Source organism: Sorex araneus, chromosome 6 (genome assembly GCF_027595985.1).
Source record: "Sorex araneus isolate mSorAra2 chromosome 6, mSorAra2.pri, whole genome shotgun sequence".
In the NCBI taxonomy this organism is placed as follows: Eukaryota; Metazoa; Chordata; class Mammalia; order Eulipotyphla; family Soricidae; genus Sorex; species Sorex araneus.
In genome coordinates, this window is record NC_073307.1 from 25103437 (window position 1) to 25131391 (window position 27955).

The 27955-nt window shown below is 56.9% G+C and overlaps 2 protein-coding genes across 2 annotated transcripts in view; one reads left to right on the top strand and one right to left on the bottom strand.

The window, feature by feature from the left end:
• TGFBI (transforming growth factor beta induced) overlaps nt 1–20464 on the bottom strand; it is a 31795-nt gene extending 11331 nt beyond the window's left edge. Inside the window, exons 1-7 of the mRNA XM_004609881.2 lie at nt 20291–20464; nt 15712–15810; nt 6546–6610; nt 4667–4827; nt 4308–4472; nt 3896–4042; nt 1829–1970 (exon numbers count right to left, since the gene is read on the bottom strand). Coding sequence (XP_004609938.2) covers nt 1829–1970; nt 3896–4042; nt 4308–4472; nt 4667–4827; nt 6546–6610; nt 15712–15810; nt 20291–20424 — 913 coding nt within the window. The 5' untranslated portion in view covers nt 20425–20464. The remainder of the gene's footprint in view (nt 1–1828; nt 1971–3895; nt 4043–4307; nt 4473–4666; nt 4828–6545; nt 6611–15711; nt 15811–20290) is intronic.
• The window catches only part of LECT2 (leukocyte cell derived chemotaxin 2), a 72794-nt gene continuing 65261 nt past the window's right edge, over nt 20423–27955 (top strand). Inside the window, exon 1 of the mRNA XM_012933028.2 lies at nt 20423–20489. Within this exon, the coding sequence (XP_012788482.2) occupies nt 20423–20489 (67 nt within the window). The remainder of the gene's footprint in view (nt 20490–27955) is intronic.

Below are 27955 nucleotides of genomic sequence, written 5' to 3' on the forward strand. Positions count from 1 at the left end.
TGGATCATTGCATGACTGAAACGCAATCGTGAACAACCTTGTAACTGTATCTCACAGTGACTCGAGAAAAGAAAGAGAAAAAAGAATTCATGTTCATCATCTAAGGCTCACTTAAGGTTGGCTTGAAATTCAGGGAAGACAGCACAGTATTTGGGGTACATGCTATGCATGCCCTGGCACCACTTGCACCCCCCACCCCTGCCCAGCATCCCCAGGTCCAGCCCTGAGGGGGCCGGGCACTGCCAGCCTGAGAAACACCACACCCTCCGGCCTGAGCACTGGACACCTGCCGAGTGAGGAGACTCGCTACACATGACCCCCAGCCCCTGAGAACTACTTAGGGGAGCTCCTACCACCCCATTAAAAACTAAACCTTGAAGATCGATCGCCCTGCACAGAGCCTGACAACAGAGGAGATGCCGAGAAACTGTTTGTCACTGGGGAATGCAAGGTCACGGAGAAGGGAAAACCTCAAAAGGAGTTAATCTGTGGAGCTTTGACTTCTGTGAAAACAGTAGAAGAGGTGGAATGCTATCACAGGACTAATTACGGGCACACTGCTGCCTGTTTGTTTCACCCAGCTACCAAGGTCTGTGTCACCTCGTGCCAGCCACCCTCTGGGGCTGGGGGGGGGGCATTCAGTGCCCCTGGCCTTTGCCGCCCACTCACCACACCTGTAAAATACACATACATGCATTTATGCATCCAGGCACCATCGAGTGACAAGGCAGGGGCTGGGGCACCGGGGAAAGGACAAGGAGCCCCCTGGAGGGTGATCCCGGCCCAGCTAGGCACAGCAGGGCCCGGGCTGCTGCCCCCAGGGCTCCTGGCCCGGAACTGAGACAAGTTTCATTCCGGGTTTCAGCTGTGTATGGGAACCGGAGCCGCACTGCCCTGCACAGAGGGAGTGAACAGAAGTGCTGACAGCCTGAGACACTGGCCCCACACACCTGGCCACTGCCGGGATGCTCACTTCTCGGGGCAGGAAAGGAAAGGCGGGGACAGAAGAGCTAGGAGCGACCTGCTGGGCCCTGGGAGGAACACAGCCAGGGCCGGAAGTCAGCTGTCCAAAGGGGCGCCGGGCTGGGCCCTCTGATGCCAGCCTGTGGCAGCAGCCCCCAGTGAGGGCTCTTATTCCAAACAAGATAGATAACATATGGATGGGTTTAAACACTTGCCTTGCAGATGGATGACCCCGATTCAATTCTAGGCACCACATCTTGTCCCCACCTGGGCCCCTCCTGGCCCTCAGAGTGATGAGCCAAAATGAAGTCCTGAGCATTACGGGGTATGGCCCAACAACAAACTAACAAAACAGGAGCCAACTGTTACATATTTCCTGGGGATCGGGGGCCATGGAGTGCTGGGTTTAGAACTCAGGGCCTCCTACCTGTGAAGCATGAGCCCTGCAAGGCCACCATCAGCCCAAAGATTACAGGTGTTAAGGCATCTCGTGTTACCCACAAGGCCCAGGCCAGAAGCACACTGGGGAGGTAGGGGTTCCACTTCCAGCATGCAGGTGACTGTCCCTTCTGCCCCAGGCTCCGAGCTGCAGCCCAGCTGTGCCCCATGGGCCTCTAATATTCCCTGAGTCTGGCCAGCACCTGCTTTGGGCCTCCAGCTCTGGCGGCTTCCTCAGTGTGGCTGGGTCTGCAAAGGTGGATTGACTCTATCCTGCCCACAGATGGGGCTCACCCTGGGCTCTGCAGGGCCACAGCGGGCTGGCCAGGAGCCAGGGGCCGAGGGGCCAGGTGGGCAGGGTGGGCCTATCTGAGAGGCCCAAGTGGCCTCGGGCTCAGTCTGGCCACTCCCAGCAGGGGGCGCCCACCTCTCAGCGCGTCCGGGTCGCCGAGAATTCGGTTCAAGGTCGCCGTGGGAATCTTCTCGAAGGCCTCGTTGGTGGGAGCCAGGAGAGTGTACTGGCCATCTCCCTCGAGCACCGTGTTGAGACCCGCTGCAGCCACAGCAGCCTGTGGGGGGAGAGCAGGAGCAGGTGCTCCGTGTTGGCGCTGGCACTGTGTGCAGAGATGCACAGGCCCCTTTCTTGACCCTGATCCTGTCTCACGGCAGCCACCATGGTCTTTGTGTAGCCGAGCACCAAGCCACGTGGACGACACCTCTCGGTCCCTAGCTCCTTCCGGCCCACCGCCTGCCTTTGCCCTCTGACCCCAGCCCCCACCCCACTCTTTGCTCCTCGGACTCCGGTTCCTTTTCAGGGCCTGGGGAAAGCAAGACAGGCAGCTTGGCATGGACCTGTTCCCCTGCCATCCCTGAGGAGACGAAGGCTTGCATGCTAGCTTTTCCTCTTACCCTCTGGTCAAGGAGTTCCCGGTGAGCTAGCTGGGGGGTCGGGGGTGGGTGGGAGGGGCTCCATGAGGGCAAAGACCCCATCTCCTGTTCTCTCTGGAACAGCCAGGAAGACGGCTCCTCTGACTGCAGGACACGGGGCTCCCCTCACGGTCATCTGCCGAATCTGCTTCTGGGCCTTTCCTTTTGCCCCTTCCCCTGCCTGGTCTCCCCAGTCCTCAGCTCCAAAGCCATCTTGTCCTGAGGGCCCCGCTCCTGACTTTGCCCCTGGCCCCCGGTTCACCCGCTTGCTCTTGTTCACAGATTTCAGTGACTGTCAGAGGCCATCCTGCCAGTATGGCCCTCAGCTGTTTCCCCAGGAAGAGGCGAGTGAAGACCCCCAGGGTGTCTGCCCTGTGGCCTCGCAGGGGGACTAGCTAGCACTTGGCAAGGCTGCCAGTGCTGAGGGGAAAGGGTTCGAGGAAGGCCACAAAGGAAGAAGGGAAGGAGTATTCGCCCAACTGAAGTGGTGAAAGAAGGCTGCTCTGTGGGGGTCAGCGGCTGATAGTCCAGACGAGCCCCCAACTTGCTGGGACACCACTGCCTACAGATCCCAGAGGCGAGAAAGCAGGGGCGGGGGGGGGGGAAATTGATATAACTACTTAAAAAAAAATAAAAAGGAAAGCAGGGGCGGGGAAGAGCTAGGATCCTGCGTCCCGTCAGCGCCAGGCTGGCCCGTGTTTGCCGCTCTGTGTTGGAGATCTCCAGGGGCGGAGCCCGCCCTCCCACTTGGTATCCTGTGGTCAGGAAGTTTTCCCGGAACCAGGGCAAAACCCCTGACGGGGCAGTGGCCGGCACTTCCCCCCTCGACAGAGCCAAGAGGTGTGCCCCCGCCCCCGCCTGGTCTGCTGGGAGACAGATGGTGCTGGGCACGGGGAGGTCCGGGAGCCCCAGAGCCCACTGGAAGTCCAGCCCCCGAGTCCCTGAACCACACCGGGGGCTTCCGCTGCTCTGGGCTCCAAGGACACACAGGTCTAGCTCCAGCAATAATTGGGGATCCTGTGGTGGGCACCCAAGCGGCCTAACGTCTCACATGTGAGGACCCCCATGTGGGAGGAAGGGCCCTCCCACTTTCTGGATCCCCAAGACAGCCTCTGCTGCCCAGGACTCCTGGTGCTCTGCCTCCGGCAGCAAGAAACACCTGAGAGGCAGGAGGGAAAGCACAGGCGTATGGCGCCTGCCTTGCATGCAGCTGACCCAGGTTCGATCACCGGTGCCACAAGTGGTCCCCTGAGTGCAGAGCCAGGAGTGATCCCTGAGTGCAGAGCCAGGAGTAAGCCCTGAGCACCGCTGGGTGTGGCCCACAGTCAAACAAAAAGGGAAACCACTGAGCATTCCCAGTGAGCCAGGGAAGTAAAGGCACCGGACGAGGCAGGCCTGGGAGCACTGGGTTTCCCTGTGGTGGAGCCATGTCTGAACAGCAGATCCTCCCCCTGCCTGGGGCCATTCCAGGAAACTCGCTGACGTCCCCTGGATGCTGCCAACATGGAGACAGTCTCTCGGGAGGCCGAGTGTGCCCCCTCGGGCTCCCCCAGGGGTGCCCACTCACCCGCAGGGTCTCGAACGTGTCCTCGATCTCCACGATCTGCTGGATGCTGTTGGTGGTGGTGGAGATGACCTTGTCGATGAGGTGCACTACACCGTTGGTGGCGTGGTGGTCGGCCTTCAGCAGCCGGGCGCAGTTGACCGTGACGATCTGCCCGGTGACAAACGGGGGCGGGTGAGGGAGGTGATGGGTTCCAGGTGATGCAGGCCCGGGAGAGGAGAGAACCCGGGGGGAGGGGAGAGGAGAATGAGGGGCAGAGGCCAAAGCTGTAGGACCCAAGGGGACAGAGGCCAACATCCGGCTTCCGACCTGGACTGCAAGATCAAGGCCGGAAACCAGCCCCCACCTGTGGGTGTGGGGCGGGGGGGGGAGGGCAGCAGGCCAGCGGGCGCTGCTGGGGGTGGGGGCTCCCTACCCCATTGGGATAGTGGTGGATCTGGATGCCCGAGTTCTGGTACATGGAGGTGAGGATCGTGCCGTGCTTCATCTCATCCGTCAGCACACGCCTGTCCACCATGTGGTAGCGGAGAGCGTTGAGCAGCTCGATGTTGATGTTGCTGACCAGGGAGTCCAGCACTTCCTGAAAGGGAGGGATTGTGAGGGGGGATGCTGACCCCCACCCTCAAGGGACCACCGTGGGAAGCCCCGCTGAGCCCCAGCTCTTCCCGAGCACTCCACGCTGTGCCCTGCCCCTCAGGTCCCCTATCCCCTGTGACCACGCAGCCCCTAGGAAAGGTCCCTCTGCCAAGGCGGCAGAGGAAGAGGCTGTCTCACCGCTGACAGGGACGCCCAGGCCTCATTGCTGGGGGCGAAGATGGTAAAGCTGCCGGGCCCTTCCATCTCGGGCCTCAGTTTCTCCGTGCGGTCTGTGTACAGCTGAGTGGTGGTCGAGCCCACGACGCCCAGGGTCTCATAAAGGTTTGACAGTGGCAGGGCTTCCCGGGCAGAAGACAGAGAAGCAGGATGAAGCTGACGGTCCTCCGCAGCCAGACCCCACCCACACCTTCTACCTGTCTGCCTGGCATGTCCATCTGTCCATCTGTCTGTGGTGAAGAGTGTGAGAAGCCCTGAGCCTGTGCCACACTGTTTTTAATAAAGTGTTTTGGGTCACACCCAAGCAAGGTGACCCTTGGCTCTGCACCCAGGAATCAAGTTTATGGAGGTGCTCGGGGGACCCTAAGAGGTGCTAGGATCAAACCAGGGCAGGCCACATGCAAGGCAAGCGTGCAGCCTGCTCTACTATCTCCCAGCAACCGTGCCTGGCTTCTTCACGCAGTCCTGGAGCCCAGGGCCTCCCTGCTTGAGCTCCCCTTCACATCCATTCAGGGGCAGCGGTCAGGGTGGTATGGCAGAAGCAGGACCCTCATCCAGACCAGCCTGGCAAATGCACTTGGAGGCCGGGAACAGCTCCCTGCCAATGGTGGCCTCCAGTGGGAAGAAAGAACTTCACGATATTTATGGCGCTTTGTGAAATCATATTTAAAATGTTATTCTAGGAGCCTAGAATGGCCGTCCCTCTCACACAATGAGCCGGATGTTGATTTTATTTTTTGTTTTTTTTGTTTTTGTTTTTGGGTCACACCCGGCGATGCACAGGGGTTACTCCTGGCTCTTCACTCAGGAATTACCCCTGGCGGTGCTCAGGGGACCATATGGCATGCTGGGATTAGAACCCGGGTCGGCCGCGTGCAAGGCAAATGCCCAGCCCGCTGTGCTATTGCTCCAGCCCCAGGATGTTCATTTTATTTATATTTATTTATGTATGAGTGTTGCTGGGGTCACATTGGTGGTGCTCAGGGCCTACTGGCTCTGTACTCAAGGGTTACTCCTGGTGGGGCTCAGGGGACTGACTATATGGGATGCCGGGGATTGAACCCCGGTTGGCTGCGTCTGCAAGGCAAGCACTTTATCTGATGTACTATCAGTCCCTGGGCATAGTTTTTAGAGGTGTATCTCTATGGAGCCAATCTCCTTTCCCCACTCCCCAGCCCCCGCTTCCCAGTTAAAGGCCCTACAAAGGCCATCCACTACCTTCTTGAGACCTTGGCTACCCCTTCCTTTCCTGACTCAGTCTCCCATCCTTGAACACAACAGTGAGCATTTTATTGTAAGCCTCCACATGACTCTGCACATATCGCCAAGACTCTGTCACAAGTCCTTGGTGGTACATGGGGCTGAAGGCAAGAGCCTGACCACATTCACAAAGGCTCATGAATGTAGTCACTCCTGGTACCCTCCATGGGAACTGGGCAAGCCTCCTGGCCAGCCATGTCTCTTCCTGATGTCTTTCTAGGGCCACATGCATCTGGAGTGTGATTACTGGAGAGCCAGACCAGGCCTGACCGAGCCGATGCTATCCGCTCAGAAACACGGCGGGGGGCCCTTGGGAATCTCTCCCAGTCAGTGCCAGCCAGGTCAGAAGCTGGGTCGGGGGAGAGGGAGTGCGGGCAGGGCAGAGCCAGAGGCTGCTCCACCAGCTCCGCTGAGGCTGCGGCAAGAAGAAGCATAGCAGGACACCAGCTGGAAGCTTCCCTTCTCAGCAGTCACAGAGCCCAGAAACCCAGCACATGGGGGAGACCCTGCTGTCTTCCGGTGGTGCATCTGTTCCCCCGACTCTCCCCACCCTCCAGGCCCACAGGCCCAGCTTGCTCACCTGCTGGACAGCCCTTTTCTCCTGGGACCTTCTCGTAGCCGGGACAGCACTCGTAGCTGATGACGCTGTAAGAGATGCACCCAGGCCGGATTAGGCACATTCCCCTCTTCATAGACCATCGGGCCCCTCTCCAGGGTGAAACAGCTGCGCCCAGATGAGACTTGGCTCAGAGGGTCGGCCCTACTGCTGGGTCAAGCACAGGGCCCTGGCGGCTCTCCCTGTGGCTCTGAAGAACGATGCCACTGGTGCTGTCACCTACACACCCCAACTGGCACCGAGTCAGAGCACTGTGGGAGGGACGGGCCCCAGAGTGGGCCCTGGGGTATGCTGGCCAGGGATCCTGATGTCCCGATGGTAGCGGGTAGGACCCAGTCCTATCCAGTCATCTGCCATGGACTAATGGGGCCCTCTGCAGCCAGCTCTGGCCTCCTCCCTGCGCTGTTTCCCCAGAACTAGTTCTGGCAACAAACTGGTTCCTTTGCTGTGGAGCTGACCCTGGCTTGGACCCTGACACCCCAAACACCACCAAGAGTGATCCCTGAGCTCAGAGCCAGGAGTAAGTCCTGAACACATTCGGGTGTGGCCCCCAAACAAAAACAGAAGTTTCCTGATCTGGGAAGCGCAGAGATGTCATGTGCCAGGACAGCAGGAGGGGCCCTGACACCACCGCCCCTCGCTTGGATCTAAGGATTGGGAAGGTGGAGGCGGTGTATCTGGACCCTCATTACCCCCAGTTTTGAGAGCCGGACTTGAAGACTCTCAGAATGTCAGGGCTGGGAGGTAGTAAGGTGGTTAATGCACATGCCTAGCAAGTGTCTGTCCTGGGTTGGTTACCCCCATACCACATGCCCCGCCCCCCCGGCACTACAGGGGCAGCCCGGGGCAGCCCAGCACCACCAGGCCTGACCAGCATTAGATCTGACTGGCTGAGAATCACTCCTGAGGCCTCTGGGCTCCAGAGCACAGCTTGGGAGGCCCGAAGCCCCAAACACTAACGCTCTCAGAGTTAAAACCAAATGTCTTTTATCAAGATATTTGTTTTTTAAATCTCTTTAAGATTAGAACACTTTTAATCCATGAAAGCCTGTGCCTCGTTTCAAATGGAAAAATATGAGAAGGTATTTCCCATCCACTCCTGTTCAACCACCCCACGATCCTGAAACAGCCGGCCTTAGAGTCTTCGTGATTGATTGGAGGGAAGCCAAAAAGACCGTCGACTGGATTAAGCTTTGATAAACCTCAGCTACCCCCTACAACTCGAAACAGCACGTCGTGCTCCATGAACCACCCTTCGGGGCTCTGTAGCACGGGTTTCAGGGACCCCAAGGTTCTGGGAGAATTCAGGCAAAGGCCTGCCCTGTAGGAAGCCCCATCTCAGCCCCATCACAGCTGTACGTGAGCCCCCCACAGCCACCCCTTCTTCCTTGTCCAATGCTCTAACCCCTTAGGACAGGGTTCAGCCTGGACTTTCACGCTCTGAGGGCTTTGCACCCATGAGATGCTCACTGGACATCCAGTGACATCTGCAGAAGAGAGACAGCAGACGTGGAAGGAAAAGTGGGTGCTGGAGTAGCAGTGGGGAGCTCTCCCACCCCCCACCCTGAGCTGTCATGCAAAGGAAGGCGTCTCAGGGCTTCCTCCATGAGTCCTGTGGTGAAACCGGTCCTTGGGGTAGGTTTTAGAGGGTGCTTGCTTAGGTGAGACTCTCAAGCTCCAAGGGGGCTATCAGTAGTCCCTGGCCAGAAAGGGTCAGGGCCATGGTGCAGTGGGTAGAGCACTTGCCTTGCAGGTTCAATTCTTGGCTTCCCCCTATGGTCCCCCAAGCATCACCAGGAGTAAGTCCTGAGTGCGGAGCAAGAAGTGACCTGAGCACAGCCAGGTGTGACTCAAACACAATCGAATTTTTTCTAAAGCCCCTCTCCCCACCCCCGGAAATGAGTGCACAGGAGCAAGTAGGCCCTCCCTTCCCAGCCCTGCCCTTTCCATCTCCCTACTTCCTCCCCCCCCCAAACCCCTGTTTCTTTGAGTCTTTCCTCTCTGTGCTGACAAGGGCCACACCAGGGCTGGGAAGGTCCCAGGACTGACTCACATTTCCAATCTTTGGGAACTCAAGTCAACTCTGACCCACAGAGCCAGCAGGGAGGCAGGAAAGCACCTTCTCTCTGCTCCTCCTTCTCTAAAGTGGGATCAGGTTTCACTGCCGGGAGCATTCTGGTTCTTTCCAAATTCACACTCATTCCCAACCAGCGAGATGATTTCCGAGATAATTTCCAGGGGGATTATTTCTCCTTCTGAAGGAGACAGCTTTCAGTGTCTCCTAACTAAAACTGGGGACAGCTCCAAACCTCAACCCACAGGGCGGGAGGTACCCCTAGGCAGAGGGTCCTGGGCTTTCTCTGAAAAGTACCAAAACTCTGGTGGCTGGGGCAGAGGTGGAACCACAACCTCAAAGTCTAGTTTCTTTCCCAAGACATAACTGGGAGGCTGGGAAGTGGCCTTGTGGGACAGCGAGAGGGCCTTGGTCCTGGGTTCCATCCCCCAAACATCCTATCTCTGAGCGTGAGCTTGGGGACCATGGGGGCGGGGAAGCACAGCCAGAGAAGTGCCTGGGTAACCTCGTACTCTGCGGGGGGGTGGGTGAGGGGGGTGCATACCGGCCCTGAGAGGGCTCCAGACCTCCCCAACAAAGGCCTATTTCCTGGAAGATAGAGCCTCTCTCTGCCAACACGCTCCCACTCACCCTTCTTGAACTCACCTCCATGGCCCCTCCCTGCTGCTAGGAGGGCGGGTGTGGGGTACAGGGAGAGGAGGTGTGTGCTGCCAGGGCGGGGATACTTTTGTGTCTGTTTCCCAGCTTTTCACACTCCTCAGCCCCCCCGGGAAAGCCAAGAGCATCAGGGAATGGCGGATGGAGAAGACACCGGCCATGCCTTGGGGGTGAGCACCAAGTCCTCAGCCAGTGTGCTTTTGCCAGAGCCTGAGGAGGAGCAAAAGCTATGGAGAAGATCTGAGGGGGCCCCCAGCCTCTCTCTAGAAAAGGCAGAGGAAAGGAGGGGAGGTGGGGCGTGGGCTGGGGCTGAGATGTCCCCCAGCTCCTATCTTCCCTTTGCAGGAAGGATGGATCTGTCAGTGGACAAGCTGTTCTCTGGCTTCTCCTCAGCCTGACACAGCCCAGAGAGTGGAACACCTCATGTCAGAGGGAGCCAAGCCTCTGGGGCAACGCTACACTCACCTTCTAATTCTGGCTGCCTGAGTGGGGACAATTTGAGGAAGAAAGTGAGGGAAGGTGCCCAATTTAGAAGGGCACTTCAGGGCAGGGCTGGGAAAAGGACAGCGTTGCTCTGAGGTCTAAGAATAGAGCGGCTCAGGCCTCTCTCCGCTGTTCCCCTCCAAACGTTGACTCTGGATGAGATAAGGAGAATTATTGGCCTGTCTCTTCCCCAAATCCTTTTCCAAGACTTAATATGAGAAGTGAAAGCAATCCCCGCATTCCAAGCGCGCTTTTGGGTCTGGGCCGGCTTTTGGGTTGTCGCCGGGATGGGGAGAGCCCACGAGTAGGTGGGTGGGCGCAGCGCCGAGAGCCGTTTCCTGTAACAGAAGGTGAACTGCTTCCTCCGTCTGTCCTCGTCCCCAGTGAATGGCAAAGCAAACACAGACACACATACACACAGGTCTCCAAGACATCCACGTGTCCATGGGCAGACTGCCCTGCTGGAAGGGGCTCACGGCTTAGCTGGCCTGGGAAGCTCCATTCTTGATCTTCTCCGTAGAAAATTTGAAATTTCCCATACACGCCATGAAAAGGGGCTTGTTGGAACTTTCCATCCACGGCCAAAGACCCCACCACTGACCCACTGCCGGGGGTGAAGGGCAGTTAATGAGAAGACAGAGTCTCTAAAAGTGAATGTAAGCCATCACTGCAGCACTAGGCCCTTCATGCTTGTGTGTAGTGTTTCAGTTGTTACGCCCTTCAATTTCTTTGGGTCTGGGGGTTTGGGAGGGCCCCCTGGCAGCTAAAGGCAAGAAGGGTTTCCGGACCAGAGGGAACTACCCAGAGAAGAGAGCTGCTGACTTGGGGTCAGAGGCCACCCGCACATCTAGAAGGCCTTCTCTGGGCACCACTGGGTGCTGGCGAGAGAGACCTGGGTGGGCTGCTGAGCTTAGCCATCTCGGGCCCAGGTGGTGCTCACCCCCACGTGACCAGAATGACTTGAGCGGGCTGCAGAGGCCCATTGTTCTGCATGGACATGGGCGAATACTCCCACGCACAAGGCCACCGTGTGACTCTGAAGTCCAAGGTGACATCAGAGAGACACTCACACAATGCTCACTCCATTGGCAAGTTCTTCAACGAACACAAAATTGTCATCCTACAGGCTCTGGGTGTCAGACAGCGTCAAAACCTGGCATTTTGAGGTCAAAAGCAGAGGCCCCTTCTCAAGTTCTAGGGGAGAAACTTATCTTTCTCTGCCTCGAGAGGCCTCCTGTAAGCCCAGGCTTGTGGGCCTGGCCTTTCCCTTCAAGGTTGTTGGTCATGTCTGTTTCTCCGACTCCCTGGGCTCACCAGAGAAGCCATGCCAATCCCCCATCTGAGTCCTCCACGGAATTGGTTTCTGCAATCTCTTTCCCTACTACCTGGAGATGCTTGCAGATCCACAGACTGTGGTACAGACCGTTTGGGCGGTTCAGTTTTCTGCTCACCACGTTCCCTTATTCCAACATGGTACTTGGCTCATGTAAATACTCAGTAGAGGAAGAATCCCGTGCCAGCCAAGCTTCCCCCAGGAGTTAGAGAAACGGACTAGAACCTGTGGAAAACTCTGCCTGATACAGGTGTTTGACAGAAGCCTCACTGAAGATCAAATTTCCGTTATTTGGGGCAGATTATTCATGGGGGGCAGGGGAAATCCTAGCTGGTCACTCATGAAATTTTTGTTTGTTTGGGGGTCACACCCAGCCATGCTCAGGGGCTATTCCTGGCTCTGTGCTCAGAGGACCATTTGCAGTACTGGGAATTAAACCTGGGTCAGCACCTTAACCTCTGAGCTATCTCTTTGGTCCAGGAGACTTAATTTTGGTGGGAGTCTTTCCAAGTGGTGCTTAGCAGGGGGACCAGGATTTCCTCCCAGCCATTCTCCTCAGCCAACCAGGTCCCACTGGGCAAGGGTTCTGGCCCAACAGTGCAGAGCTGCTTCAGTTCTGCGGCATCAGAGACCATCAGGACTGTACCTGGTGATGTATGCAGGGCCATGAACTGGGGTCCCACACATGCAAACACGTGCCCAAATTCCTGAATGATCTCTTAGTGCCCATACAGGAAACATAAGATAAGGCAGGAGATGCTGGGGTGGGCGTGGGGCAGTCTGGCTTCCCTCATGCCTTCTTGCCATCTTCCTTTCCCTCTTGGGAGACCAGGGTTGTGGGGTACTGGGACAGGGGGTGAGGGTGGTGGGGCAGAAAGGCCCCTGGCTCAGCTTCACTGACTGGTTCTGGTGCCCTGACCCAGGATGAGATGTACTGGAAAACAGCGCTGGCACGCTGGGAAAAGTTCACTTTCTCTGCTTTCGCGCAATGCTAAATGAGGGAGCAGGAATGTTTCAGCCCTTGGGCGAGGCCATGCTTGCTACCCAGGGCGGCCCTGCCAGCTCATCTTGGGTGCAAAGAGAGCCAACTGCACTTGTGAAAAGTAACGCAGCTTGTGAAAGAACTTCAAAAGCTTGCAAGGGGATGGCTGCCACCCTCGTCTGCTGGCTCTGGCTGGCAGAATCTGCCAGGACCACGTTTACACTGTCTGGGTGCCCGTGACGGCTATCCCAACCCTGTGACGTCGGCACCCCAAGACTTGGCCGTGAACCCTGAGGAGCCCTGAGCACAAAGGCGGCCCGTGGAAAGGCTTCCGACCGCAACTTCCCACATCTCAGCTCCAGCTGTGGCTCAGGAAAATGCGACAGTGACTGATGGTGGGAGGCCTGCAAGCCAAGTGGGAGGCCAGCTTCCTGCTCACCGTGTTTGATGAGCTACCGTGGTGGCTCCTGCACTGCTTAGGATCTGAAGGGAAAGCGCCAGTGAAACTTCCGAGTCATCCAGTGCCTCATTCATTCACGGAGTAGACTTGAGACCGGGTAAGCACTTCCGGTAATGAGATCCCTGACCCGGGCTTAACAAACTCAAGGGTTTCTCTTTGGGGAACTGCGAAAGAGCGAGTGTCTGACATTCTGAAAACAATGTCTCAGCACACAGGCGGGCTGAATGTGGCTCGTCCCCTCCTTCCTTCATTGGCACATGGGGAGCCCGCAAATCAGGGCGGCAGAGGGGCGACGCCAGGGTCTCTGTCAGCCCACAAGACACAGTCCTCACCTGCTGGCCCAGAGCTGGGCGTCCATGCAGGCTTTCAAGTGGAAATTCTCCCGTAGCCTTAGGGCATCTCGAGACCTGCAGCCCCAGATTGCCCACTCTGCACCCAGTGCAGCCCACTCAGCTGCCCCAGCCGTTTGCTTGCAGTGGCTGAACTGCTGACCACAGTATATTGGCACTGAAGGGTCTACTTTGCTCTGGCCACTGCAAAGCTCTCCAATGATCAGTGTGGCCCTCACCTGGATAAGTGCACCAAAAGACTCCTTCCTTCCTTCCTTCCTTCCTTCCTTCCTTCCTTCCTTCCTTCCTTCCTTCCTTCCTTCCTTCCTTCCTTCCTTCCTTCCTTCCTTCCTTCCTTCCTTCCTTCCTTCCTTCCTTCCTTCCTTCCTTCCTTCCTTCTCTTTCTCCCTTCCTCTCTCCCTCCCTCCCTCCTTGAGGTGCTCAGGCCTTACTCAGGAATCACTCCTAGCACTCTCGGGGACCATATGGAGTGCTGAGGATTGAACACAGGTTGGTCATGTGCAAGGCAATCATCGCACCCATTGTTCTATCATTCCAGTCCCTCAAGTGACCCATTTCCAGGGTGCCATCACTGCAACCCACACCCCCTGCCTTCTCCCCCTTCTGAGCCCAGCAGGTGCATGGCTCCCGGGGACAGATGGCAGCTCCCTTCTGAGCCTGTATACCGAACGCTCAGGAAAAGGCTAGGGCCTGGCCTCAGCTCTCTCGGAAGCTCAGAGTCAGTTCAGCTGCTTCCCCTTCCTGCCCTGCCCTCTCGGGCCTCTTCCAAGTCAGGACTGCCTTCCTGACACGGCACGTGACAGTCCAGCAAGGGACCCTCTTGGCTGGGATCAGCCCCTGTTTTCCTAGCCCTGTTTCCTCTTTCGAAACGCCTGGAAGCAAGGGGCACGCTCAAGCAGTGAAAGTGCCTCTGGGAGCCCAGGCCATCAGCAGTACCTGGGACTGGCTCTGCTCTCCCCGGCTCTGCCCCTGGTTCTTCCCACTGCCCACACAGCCCTACCCAGCTCTCCCTTTCCCAGGGCCTGTACCTCCCAGGGCCACCTCCTTCACATGCCTTCTCACTGTCCCCTTCACAGCCAGCCTGGCCAGAGGGGAAGCTGGCCAGGCCATCAGGAACCTTGGCCTCTGCAGGGAGCACAGAGGAAGCTGGAGGCAGGCTCTGAGGGGAGGGGGCAAGGGAGGGAAGGAGGAGGGGGAAGGCAGGGGGAGGGAGGGGAAGAGAAATGAGGGGAGGGAAATGGTACTATGAGGGAGCCAGAAGAGGGCTTCAGCATAGAGCCCCCCTGAGACACCATGGCTGGTGCCACCCCACTGCCAGCTCTAACCAGGGATGGTTCTGGAGGGATGCTGGGCTCTGGGATATGGAGGAACTGGACACTTGGTCTACGTTCCAAGAAGCAATTATCTGGGGCCTGGTGGTGTGTGCAGATGCGCGAAGAAGGGCCTGTTTCTTTGAGCAGGCCAGCTTATTCTGCAGATAAGGTAAAGCTACTAAAGGTGCTACTCTGCCCTGGTATCATGGGGCATGTGAAAGAGCTGGCATCATCTTTGGCGGAGAGCGGTGGCAAGAACAATCCTGCTACTGGTTGGTTCCCCTACACTTGAGGGTCCTCTTAGCTCACTCAACCTTCAGTTCTGAGGCCAGGATGGGTCTCGACAGTTCTCAACAGGTAACCAGGGAGCTGCTGCTGTCTCCCTTCCTACGTGGTCCCTAAGTTTCCTCCAATCACACTAAGGTTGATAATCGCCTCACATGATGTGGGCCCCCTGGGGGAAGGACAGTAATTCCCCCTCCATTCATATGGTTTATGAAGTTGGAGGAGTTGTCTGCTCAGTAGCAATGTCACAGGCCAAATGATGACAAATCGGGGCCATGGGAAAGCGTTGGAGAGAGTGGCTCTGAGCCTCTTAATCCTCCTATTATACAGCGGAAGAAGGTCGGGCCCTCACAAGTGGCCTGGAGGCTTTGCAGGGGCCTCTCCCTGTTGTCGGGAGAGAGCTGGCTGGTGCCGCAGCAATAGATTCGGTTCCCTGGAATTCTGTTAGGACAAGCTTCTGTTGGGTGGTAGGGAAGTTGGGGTGAATGCCACCCTCCACCCTGTGTGGATGGAGACACTGATTAGCACTATTGTAACCACAATAGGTCACACCCCAGGGACAGGCTCTCTTCCTGTGTGGCCCTGATTTATAGATAATAGGAAGTAGGCTTACTGAGCACTTGAGGTAAGCCAGGTGACTGATTCAGTCCCTGCCTTCTTTCATTCCATCCCCACAAGGACCCCCCAGGACTCCCTGACCCCAGGACTCTGGCTGCTATTCCTGGTTTCTCAGATGATGTAGCTGAGGGTTCCAAAGGTAAAGCTCCTTGCCCAAGTGGCAAGAGGCAGGGTTTGAATCCGGGAGCAGAGCTCAGGTTGCTAATGAACTGTTTTGTGCCGGGGTGAGCATTCATCTTTGGGGGGATGCGGCCCTGGACTAGGTTAGCAGGTGGGATTTAGAATGACTTTATTGATGTGTGTTCTTGGTCCCTGACAGAGGCTGGTGCCTTCCACCCTGCTCTGAAAAACATATCCGATTTTTCTCAGGAGCTTTGAACATGCAAAGCAAAACTGGCCAGCCGACAACGGCCCTCCCCAGCACACAGTTTCCAGACAGGTTTGCACATGCATCTTCCGGGCTCGGCAGGCAGCCTACCCTTCAGAAGTCTGACCCAGCCCACGGGCCCCTGCAGCCTGGCATCCCTGCAGCCAGGGTGACCTCGTGTTGGCCTGCAGCAGTCACGAATACTCACGTGGACTTGCCACATATCTTCCTCTGGTACCACTGCTTGCAGTTGGTGAAGTACTTCTTGTTGGTGCCAATGACCTTCTGCACGGCGCACACGTTGGGGCTGAAATCAAAGGTGGCAGCGTGAGCAAGACGCCCCGCCACCTCACGCCATCCCTCAGAGGGTCATGACAATGCTGGAGATACAGAGAAGGGGCAGCGGGGTGGTCTGGGAGTACCCTCTGGTCCTCCTGATCGAGATCACCATCTCTCCTTGCCACAAGAGGCCCCCCTCCAAATTAAAAATGACCCAGATACAGGTCACGCATTGACAGCATTCTTTCTTGGACGTCGACACTTGCTCACTCCAAGTACATCTTCAAATTTAAAGAAGCGCCTCTTGAAGCTCTCCAGACCGTGTGCTCCAGATGGAGAGAATGAAGGTAAGTGAAAGAGGCGGGTCTGGCAGGAGCAGCTTTGAGAGCAGTTAGACTCCTCTCGTACCCCATCTCACGCCGAAACATAACGGGCACATGCCCGGCCTCGCCAGACTGCCATCGGCCCTGTTGCAGGAGCTCAGATTGTGTCAGTCCCAGGAAGCTCTGCAGATACGTCCCCTGGTCAGCTGCTCCCCCACCACCACAACCACCACCACAGCCTACAAGAGCGCCCACCTACACACTCAAGGGTTCGGCCAGCTGCTGCTGAGACCTCCCAGCTGGTGTCCACCACTCACTGCCACTCATTACTCAGGCCCCAGTTCCAGTCCCCCTTCCCCAGAGAGCTTCTCTCTCCCCCTAGGAGATGCTTTTCTGTCCCTCTGACCAGCCTTGCTTTGCTGCTAGGGACTTAAGTGGACCTTGTAGCTTAAGTGTATCTGGGTGTAGCCTCTCCTCTCTTCAACCATTCTCCCAAGAACCTGAGGGCAGGTGCTCTGCCTGGTTCTTTCCGGCTTGTTCTAGATGGGGTCCAGCACCAGGTTCGGATGAAGGAGGAGCCGGGAATGAACTTATGGAAAATACCATTGCTGGGCTGCAGAGACAACTCAGTGCGCTGGAGCGCATGCAGGAGGCCTCGGTTCTATGCTGAACAGCCCCTGGAGCAACCCACCCCCACCCCCCAAAAGACAGACCAGAAACAAACCAGATACATGAAAAATGGTGGTGGGGGATATTGGTGGAGGGATGTGGACACGGGTGACCAGATCGGTGGTGAAACATCATGTGCCTGAAACCCAATCATGAATAACTTTGTAATTTCATGGTGACTAGATAAATAGAACAAACAAACTGAAAAGACTGTTCTCAGGCCCTTTAAGCTTGGAAAGACCCCCCAGTACTCCTCAGGAAAACTGAGCACGAAGCAACTGCTGGGTCCTGCTTAGATGCTCCCAGAGCAGCGGGGGTCTTGGTTTCATGGGTTTTATTCAGTGCATTCGGTCCTGAGGTCCTGAGGCTGGGCAGCTCAAGCCACGAGGTGGCAGGAGTTCTGGTAGGAGCCTCCCAGGGTGGGGTGAGGTCAGGAAGAGGCAACAGGAGGTGTGATGACAACTGGAAGATTTTCCGAGGGAGGTGGCAGTTATGTCAGGGGTGGGTGTTTGGGCAGACTGAGGGCACCTGCAAGCACGCAGAGCTCAGCGTCCCCGGCTACACTCTTCCCAAACTCCACGCCCTGTTCCATGTATGTGCTGGAAGATGCTGGTGTGTGCTGGGAGCACCATCCTTACACCCTGCCCATCGCCTGCTGACCCCCATCAATGCTGAACACGATCAGGCTAAGGCTTGAAGGGTGGTGGGGAGTGAAGGGGGAGCCCTGACCCTTTGTCTCTCTTCCTGCTTGCTTCACCCATGTGGCTGTCATCTCTCACCCACCATGTGGCTGAGACAGGTGATAGATGGGGAAGGCGGAGCAAACAGTGGGGCTGAGGGTGAGAGGGGCTAAGATGGCCGTGGAATCCTGGGACCTACAAAAAGAGCATCCCATCATCTGGTCCCCAGCAACCCAGCTGGGTCTGACCCAAAGCCACAGCCCCCAGAGATTTGAGCCAAAGCCCCCCTGATTCTCTGTGTGGCAGGCGACTCAGAGAGCACAGCCAGTCACCAAGAATCCATGGCGGGTCCCTCCCACTGAAGCCCAGGAGCTGGCGACTACTGCACGATCTCAGACGTCTTTCTAGGGGAGCGGGTGGAAGCAGTCATCGTGGATGAACTGCTGCTTGTGGGTCGGCGTGGGGAGTCCACAAGTCTCTAAGGACTGCCCGGCGGAGGTGGCTCTGCAGAGTTTCTGCCACTTATGCCCTTGAAGAAACGGGTGTGATGGGCACCCTGGCCCCTCGGGTGGGCTGTGTGGACGGGAAGTGTCGGCTGCAGTTTAATTGAGAAGCGTGAGTTGTTTCTGGGCCTTCTGCCTTAAGCACAACGGCTCTACTGTTCCACATGCTCTTCGACTTGATTGGAAAATCAAGGGTGGCAGGAAATGCAGTCCTGTGTTGGGGGGTGTGTATCTGCATGTCTGAGTGCTTTGCTCCTTCTCTCAGTGTTTCTCCCCCCTTTCCCCCAGTCCTCTACCCCAGGGCAGAGGTGAGGGCTGCCAGGGGAGTCTCCCTCCCCCCAACCTCAGAAAGGAACCCTGTGGTCTGACTCCGGTACATGATTGGACAGACACGCCTGCTTCTCATTGGCTGCCCGAGTCTGCCAGTGTGTGCTGTAGGGCCAGTGGATGTTATAAATATACAAATAGCCCTTGGCAGAAAATAACCTTCCCCACCCCTACCCTATGGTAACATAGACACAGATGGAGTCCAGCGGCCAGACCGCAGTCTCTGTCCTCTCAACCGCTTTCTGGGTTCTCACCAAGTCACTGCATCTCACTAAGCTCAGTGTCTCCATCTGCAAAATGGGGCCAGGGAAAACTGGCCGCCCTGTGTGGTGGAGATGATGCATGCAAGCCTGGTCAGGGGTGACCAAAAGCTGCAGGACAGCCCAGCCCTTCCCGTGTGGCTCTTTCTTACACACACATCCCCTCCTCCTCCTTACTCGTCTCCCCACTGCACTGGACTAGGCTGCCCCGTGGCAATTTCAGGGACCACTAGTGAGAGGAGACGCCAAGGGCCACCGTCTGTGGCTGCTCATGTGGTCCCCAAGCCTCATCTGTCCATCACCAGTGTCGGGTGCAGAAGGGTGCGGGTGGGTGGGCAGTAATCTGAGCCGCCATGAGAAGGTGAGCAAGAGAATTTACCAGTGTGTGTGTGGGGAGGGAGGGGTGTCAGTGACAGAAACTAATGAATCACCTTGTGGAAAGCCATCGGGAGGTGGGGGACACTTGTAAGAACAAGAAGCCTGTCTCCCCTGCTCTATCTTTTTAGGGTCCAAGGAGTAGGAGTTCTGGGAGAGGGCTGGGGCTCAGTGGAACCCCACTGCCCACCTGTGTGGGCGTTTAGGGTGGTGGTACCAGAGGGTCTGGCCAGGCTGTTGTCTTAGAGGGTAAGACTCTCTTTCTGATAGGGGTGCTCGGGATCACACCCAGACACCATCCCTTCTACCACCGAGTCACACCCCGCCCTCCTTCTCTTTCCGAGCTGCCCCTTCAGGTTACCCCTAGGTCAAAGTGCAAAGTGATTCTCCCTCTTTCCCCTCATGGTCCTAGGCAGGAGGGTGGGGACAGTGAGGTCTGGTCTGGCTTGGTGTCACCCCCAACGTCCCTGTCCCTGCAGCCTTGGGCACCCAGAGGAAGAAGGAACAGGGTGACCCATCCCTGAGGGAACTCTCATAAGGGCGCATAGTCAGCGCCTGGACAGTCCTATAAGGCCAACCCGAGTGCCCCCACCCTCACGGCCATGGGGGTCCCAGGACAGACAGTCCCAGCCACACCGCAGCCTGACAACGACCCAGCGCCAGAGCAGGTGGCATCTGGGTAGCACATGCATCTGCTCCCATCTCATCTGACCTGGTGGTGGAGAAGGAGTCGGGGCCGGCCAGGGTGGCTCATGGAGGGGCTACAGAAATCACATCCCCTTCTGCCAGGCTATGTGCGGGTCGCCCTCCGCCTGACTCTGCCTCCAAAGCCGCAGGGTTTCCACCTTTCACAAGAATATCTGCGACCATAACTTTTCCACACCTGCAAGCCCAGCCCTTGTCTGAACAGTTACATCTCTTTACTCTTGCCTCCCGGGCTGCAGCGCGGACCGGCGGGCGCTCCCCAGACTCCGTTTCCCTTCTGTGCAAGTGTGTGAGGCCAGGGACTCCTCATCCGGCAGGGGAGGGGACAGGGCGGGTTTGGTAGCCCACGGCCGCCAGCCGGCTTGGCCAGGTTAGGTGAACAGAACCGAGTGACGGCGGCGGGGTGGGCTTCCCCTCTGCCCCGGCCAACTCTCCGCGGAGACTCCAGGCCAAGAGCCGCCCACCCCGCCCTCCTCTCCCGGGGACCGGTCAGTCTCGTGCTCCTGGCCAGGGTCATGGGGGTCCGGGCCCGCTTTGCCAGCCCCTGCCTCCCTCCAGGGCGTTCCCTGCCTCGCCCCCTCTCCGGGGTGGACCAGCCCCTCTCGGAGAGCGCCCACGCTGCCCCCTGGCCCTGCGGGGGGCTTTGTCCCCTTGCCCCGAGCTTACCCGTGCTGCCGGCCCCGGAGCCGGCTGTGCTGCAGGACCAGCTGGTAGGGCGACTTGAAGGGGCCCGCCCAGCTGGCGGCGGGCGCCAGGGCCAGCGCCAGGGCGAGGGGCAGCAGCCGCACGAGGAGCGCCATGGAGCGGCGGGGCGCGAGCGCGGAGCCGGGGAAGTGCGCCGCGCCGCCGCCGCGGGCCAGGTTAAGTAAGCGAGGGGCGGGGAGCCGGGCCGGCTGCGCGGAGGAGGAGGGCCGGTGCCCGCCTCGCCGCCCCCGCCTCCGAGCGCCCCGGACGCGCGCCTGCCCACGGCTGCAGAGGTGTCTGGAGGGCGCTCCCCACCTTACACCCGCGTCTCGGGAACTCCTGAACTTCCAGAACCTACAACAAACAAACAAACTAACAAACTAACTAACAAACAGAATGCTCCTACCAGCAGGAGACAGACAGGTGCTGATGTCCGGGTACTTGCCTGCTACCCTCCTCTCTGTATTCCCAGTACCCGTTTCCTCCCTGCCAGGGCCACAGGGAGCGAGTCTTACTTAGCATGGACGCGCCACCTTCAGCACCCCTGTGAGCAGCGGCTCTGAAAGGCTGGGCGCAGAGAAGGAGGGTGACACCTTCTCTCCGGGGCACAGTCATTCTCTCAACACGCAGCTGGGCAGTGCCCAGTGCCAGACAGATGCTGGCGGGTGGAGAGATGGGAGAGCAGCTCCCTGCCCAGGGTGCGGCAGCCCCGGGGCACAGGCCGTCACACAGCCTCACGTGGCGTGCATGAGTCGGGCTGTTTCTGGAAAAGCTCCCCTGTTGCCCTCCTGGACACGCCAGACCTCCACGAGGCCTGAGCACGGAGGAGGTGGCCCAGAGACCCGCGGGGAGCGGAATCAGCACTCATGGCCGGAGTCTGGTGTCAAAAGAGCAGGAGGGATGGCGGGTCATGAGCCCAGTCCCACGTGAACCAATGGAGACGTGGGCAGGCGATGTAAGTTATGTCAGGAGTGGGTCGGGGAGGCTCTGGTAAGTAGAAATGAGGGGAGTGAGGAGGTAGGGGGACCCAGCCAGGAGGCAACCCGGTGAGAACCCGCCTGGAGGAGGCCGTGGGGGGCATCAGAGGGGTGGCAATGCCGCAGGGCTTGGGGCTGTATGTGGGAGAGGGGAGTGCTGCAGGGAGTGGGTGCCGATGGCATGTGTGTGTGTGTGTGTGTGACTACTAGACTGAGCTGTGGTAGACAGGGCATAGGTCTGCCAGGAGAGATAGGAGGTTTGGGATGCTCACAGGTCATGCGGATGGCTGGTGTGTCCCATAGGCAGCTGCGAAGAAGGACGTGGTGCCAAGTGAGGAAGCCAGGGTAGGAGTCAGAGGTGGGGCAGCCTCCGGCGATAGGAGCAGAAGCAAGAGACTTCTCTGCAGAGGGGAGCAAGAGGTGGGTGACAGCGGCCAGTGGCCAAGAGTGGGAGGGCAGAGAGCCCAGTGGGGCAGCAGCCGCGGGTAGGGAGCTGGGCTGCACAGCTGGATCTGAGGATTGTGCATGCTGGTGGGGGGGGGGGGTCCCAGGGTGTGGTGGGCAAGCAGTGGAGCCAAGGTGTGAGGGTCTGTGGGAGGAGGCTTTCAAGGGACTTGTCTGAGGAGGAGAGGCCCAGGTTGGTGGATGCAGAGGAGGCCAGTGCCAGGGGTGAGGGGGCTTCCTCTGAGGGACAGGAGGGGAAGCAAGGAGAGGTGTGGGGCAGGGGGTTTTGGGGGCTGGAGGAGCAGGGGACCCAGGCAGTGAAGCCACGTCTCCACCGAGAGCCTGACTTGGCAGAGCACATAGAGTGAAGGGACAAATTCAGGGAGATTTTAGAGGTGGCATTCACTGGCCATGGAGGCAGGAATCTAGGGGTGCTCCCGAGGCGTCCCCCGAGCTGTGCCTTCAAGGCCTATTGGTGCAGCCTAAGTCACAGCCACTGGCAGGTGGTTCTATATCCAAGGACCAGGCTGGTCCCAGCCATAGAGAAGAGAGGAGAGAGGGTGAGTGAGGGAAGAGAGAGCATGGCAGGCAGTGCCCAGGGAGCACCCACTGGGGAGATTCGAGCAGTTAGAGAAGGAGCCCCGAAAGTAAGGCTGAGCAGACCCAGCAAGGCCGCCGCAGGGAGGATTTCAGAGCCCCCCTCCTCCAAGGCAGACAGAAAGCAAGCCAGGCAACCAAGGAACACAGTGATAGAGAAGGTTTTCCAGAATTTCTAACTCTGGTTGGTGACTTCTACGTTGAACACTAGGGGATGGCCTGGGGCACTTTGGTGTAAGAAAGTCAAATTGTCCCATCTTTGCCCCTTCCCATCTTTCCTGCAGTCAGGGCCAAGGCATCTGTCCCCAGACCATGTATAAGTCATAAGTCTGTGTGTGTGTGTGTGTGTGTGTGTGTGCGTGTGTGTACGTATGTGTGTAGGGAAACTCTTCCAGACAAGGCTCATAGTGGAGTAACCCTCCTGCGACCTTAGGGCCTGTGGTCTGTGTCTGGGACCCCAACAATTAGCACCTCTATAGCCATGATTCTTTTCTCCACTGTGGTATTCCTTACCACTTTCTTCTTTTTTCTAGATTCTCAGGGAGAAAAAATCCAGAAAAGCAGGATAAAAAGAAAGGTTTGGGCTGGGGGCCACAGCCAGTGGTGCTCGACACTGTGCTAAGCATGCAGTCAGCCCTGTGAACCAGTGCTCTGGCCGGGAAGAAGAATTTCCATGATTTCCATGTCCAAAACGGTTCTGTGTGATGATCATATTGGTCAGTGCCCCAAGCAGAGCCGTGTCTTTGGCAATGGTCTTACTCAGGATGTCCATCTGATGGCCACTAGGCTCAGGAGTGCGGAAGGCAGCTGAGCGGGGGCTGTGGTCTGTGCCCACCTCATCTGCTGTCAAACAAACTCGTGGTAAGAAGGTGGTCTGACCTGCAGGGTAAGTGAAAGGACGTTTCCGGGGAAGAAGCGGCCAACCTTTGGCAACTGTGTCTGATTCGGTTTAGGCTGGAGACTTGGAACACTGTTGGCCTTACCTGGGCTCTATGTTGCAGGGTGTGGGCTGTGGAGTATGTGATCTCCGCGTGAATCCCAGGCCCGTGAACTGATAATCAGTGTCGCCTGGGTGCACCATTTGACCCCTCTATAGTAGTAGCCTCAACTACAACTTATCTCATAGAACAGTCAAACCTACCTTCCGCAACTTGTAGGTACGTGACATGATGGTGTTATCCACACCAAGAGGCCAATAAACAGGAGTTGCTCTCTCCTCCCCAGTAATTGTTTTATATATTAAAGGTCACTGAAAAGATATTATCATCACTCAGCAACTGTTGAAGGAATCATCTGAAAGAATGATCAGTTCATTGATTGAAAGCAAAACATCTCTCTGTTGCAACATGACGACTTGGCAGAGGACGTTGTTGAACACTCAGAGTCAAGCTCGGGCTTGAAGTCTGCCCTGGCACAGCAGCACTGGCTGCCCCAATTTCTAGGGACCATGTTCCCTGGGCTGAAGGGCCCGGATCATGCCTGCCTTCTGGCTCAGCTCTCCCTCCAGCAAGATTTAGGGGCTTTGGGGCAAGTCAGGTAATCCTGCTGTAAAACAGCGGATGACTCTAGTTTTCCATGAGCTCAGTAAAGAGATTACAGTGGCACTTCATTTATTGTTCGGATAAGAAAACATTCCACCTCCGTGCCCCACCACTCGCCCCCTTGCCCAAACTGTAAAACTCTGATTTCTGCCACCAGAAACCTGTTGTGCCACCAGACAGCTGCTCGGAAAGGGCTGTTGTGCCTGCAGATGAGCTATGGCATGAGCAGGCTGGGAAGAAAGTGCAGTGGGGTCAATAAGGCACTGGCCTTGCATGCAGCTGACCCGTGTTCGATCCCCAGCACCATCTATAGTCCCTTGAACCCTGCCACGAGTGATCCCTGCGTGCGGAGCCAGGAGTAAGCCCTGAGTGCCACTGGGTGTGGTCCCTGAACAAAACACAAAACAAAACAAGATGCTGCTAGAGAGAGTCACACCCCCGCCCGCCCTGTCCTTCCTCCCCAGGATGACCCGGACCCAGCCAGGGTGAGCCTAGCTCACTGATGGCCTTGGGAAAGAACGAGCAGACTTTTTCACAAACACTATATAAAAACAACTCCTCTCACATTCCGTGGTAAAGACAAGGTTACCCACAAAAAGAGCTCAGTTTGTTTGGTTTTTATTTTTGCTTGGGGGCCAGACTCAACTGTGTTCAGGGCTGCTTTCTGGCTCTACACTCAGGCATCCAGCCTGGCAGGCCTTGGGGGACTCTATGGGATGCTGGGTCAACATTGTACAAGGCAAACGCCCTACCCATTGTACTATGGCTCCAGCCCCTACTTTGATTGTTTTTAAAAAATAACCTTGCTGTGCTTGACAACAGGTCTTAAACATCAAAATGAATTAGTAGTTCCAACAAGTTCTGCGGAGCTGTTGCAGGGCCTGTGGGCAGGAGAGCTGGCGCTGCAGCCTCACTTCACGCTTCCCAATGCCCACCCCGTCCTCCCCAGGGTTCTGGCGCCGTCTGGACACTGGAGGAGTTAGATGACAGGGTCAGATAATTTCCCGAGGGCAGTCAGCCTTGACGGTTACTGCACAGCGAATCAGAGAGTTCTTCAAGTTGTTAACCAAGACATGAACTTGTTAGGAAGAAAGGAGGGTGATCCTCCCCCCACATCCAGGGGCTGAGCTGGTCTCAGGGACCACCAGGACCACATCTGGTGGTGTGGGATTTGGGGTGGGCACCAGGTGTCAGGGATGGATGTTGCGGTGGGGGGGGGGGAGTGGGGGGTGGCACACGTATCTGCTGCTTGAGTCATACCCTGGCCCTGGCAGGGTAAGTTTTGGGCACAAGATCTCCGATTTCAAGGAGCACATGATTCCAAATCTGGGAAATTTCCATGCTTCGTGCAACACACAGCACTTTACCACAGCAATGACGGCAGGCGCCTGGCACACACACAACTGCCAGAAACACCCTCTGCGTCCCAGCGGGGGGCCGTGAACGTGCCAGGGACGGGGATTCGGAGTTATTTGCTCAGAATTCTCCCTAACCTGGCTGCTCCAAATACGGTCTGCACGCAGCAGTCTCCGCACAAATCAGGGCCTGCTAGGAAGGGGGTTCGTTAGAATCCCACAGATCTGCCCCTCCATGAAGGAGCCCAGGAGCCCACACTGACACTGTGTATGTGTCAGTGCCTGAGTTGCACAGGCCCACAGGGTTATGTTAAATAACAAAAGCCCCACTTAATCCTGCACTAGGAGTCAGCTTTGGTAAAATTTGCAAGAAGTATAGCGGTTGACATAAACACGATGGTCCATCTTCCACCTTTACCCCTGGCAATGTGCCCCAAATCTCCCAGTGGATGCCTGAGCCCATGGGCGGCCCGGTTCTCCCCCACCCCCACCTCTCCTATGGATAACATTTGATCTATACAGCAGAGTCGCAGTGACTACTGAGATGACAGAACCATTCCTACCGTGCGGTCCAATACAAGGGATGTGAAGGAGTGTTCCCTGGAATAGGATCCTGGGTATAGTTCTTCGGAACCTCGGGGACCCACAGGTGACAGAAACCCAAGAAAGTGAAGCCACGTGTAAAGGAAGGGGCTACTGCACACCCAAACATTTGCTCCAAGGAAAATCACCACATGGGGGGCCAGTGAGATAGTACAGCAGGCAAGGCACTTGCCTAGCATGCAGCTGATCGGGTTCAATTCGCGGAGCCCCATATGGTCCCCAGAGCCCACCAGCAGTGATCCCTGAGTGCAGAGTAAGAGTACGCCCTGAGCACTGTCTGGTGTGTTCCCCTGCAAACCCCCAAGCAAACAAAACAAAACAAAATGCCACATTGGAGATCTCTGCTGGCACTGTGAGTCAGCTCACGTTGGTGGCAGGGGTTGGAGGACGGCAAGTGGCATTTCCTGGGGCTCGATGTTTGATATTCAGCGTGTCCCCACACTCTACAGGTGAAGGAAAAGGCCTCCTCCTATTCTTCTCCCCTTTAAGACCCACTAAGGGCACCGAGGTGGTCTCCAGTTTTGTAGCAGCAAGAACTTACACTGATAGTGTTCAGCCTCACGAGGGACCAGGACAGGCCAGCCGTTGTGGGCCTCCCCACGTGGTGCTGGGGCCCCCCAAGTTCCCATTCCTCAGTGACTGTGCTGTCAGCAGCCTTTCCCACTGGGCCCGCCAAAAGCTACTCAATGGCTCCCACCCAACTTTATTTTCCAGGGAAACTGATTCTTCAAAGACGCGCATTGATTTGGCTCAGAAAAATCTCTTCAAAGAGAAGAACCCAGAGGCCCTGGGCAGCAGCTTCTGCTGGCTGACCGCAAAGATTCCCTCGGTGCAGTGCCCGCAGGAGAGTGCCCACCCCGGCCTGACTGACCTGACGAGTGAAGCTCAGCCCCGACTTCCCTCTGCTCCCCTCGAGCTTCCTCCCACGGAGGGCAAAGGTCTTGGAGACAGTCAGGCATCTCTGACATCCCCATGGTTCCTCCTCCACCAGCTCTTCACTGGGAAATCCGTGAGCTTGGAAAGCACCGGAGAAGCTAGACGAATGGTAAAAACCAACACAGTCCAGATTCTGAAAGACACGTAGGAAGTCCTGCTCCCCGCCACCCCCTATTGAAGCTGGCCTCTTCAGTCCTTTACAGAAGTCCGACTTTTGATCAATCCGGCCAGCGCAGGGTCTGGCCTCTCTCTGGACACTCCACGCAGTCCTGCCTCTGCTTCCTCTGCTCAGGGTTTCCACTCACAGGGAAAAGCTCCATTGAGAAACGGCTTTGTCACTGAGAAACTCTGTGTCTTCAGGCAAATTCCTTACCCTCTCTGAGCTACTGTGTTTTTCAGTTGCTCTGTTCCACGGCCTTTCCACTTCATGGAGGGTCTAACAGTTGTTGCCTTTAGCCCTTGTGTTTATAGACCTGGGCTCCATTGACCATCTCAGAGAAACTCAGTCCAGAGCCCAGTTCACGTACAGGGCTTCATTCATTGTCTGGCTTCATCTCTGAAAGTCTAGCTTACAACCAGATCCCAAGGGACAGGTGTGAGATACACAGAGCCAGGAACTGCCTTATATTGCTGGACAGGACCGAGTTGGGTCCCCTCTGGGTCAGGCAGAGGCTTGTAACATTGGTCTTGGTTTTCTTTCCTGGTAGGGGTATTCATCTCTGCACAAAGGACTAAACTCTTTCTGAGGCCAGGTGCTGTATCACATCCAGATTCTTAGAATACATCACCAGCCCCCTCCCCCTCCAGTGCTCCCCTCCTCCCCCTATTCCGCTGCTCACTTGGCCCTGGTGGAAAGACAGCCTCAGCTAGAGTACTGTGACAGCATCAGAGCAGAAAGGGGCAGAGAGGCTGCTGTGACTGCTGGTGCCACAGCAGCCATGCTAAGAGAAATCACTCTTATTCTGATACCACTATGCCTCACTCAGAACAGCCCCATCCTCTGAATCCAAGGTACAGCAAGCAATGCGCACTGTGTGGACAGGGTGTAAGAGCCATACATTTTTGCCTGCTGGTTCAAACATTTGGGAACATGTTTATTCTCCATATTGGCACCTTGATCTTGGAATAAAAGGGAAAAAATACTCCCCACTCCAGTTCTCCATGATACATACCGGTTGACTCTGAACATTTCAA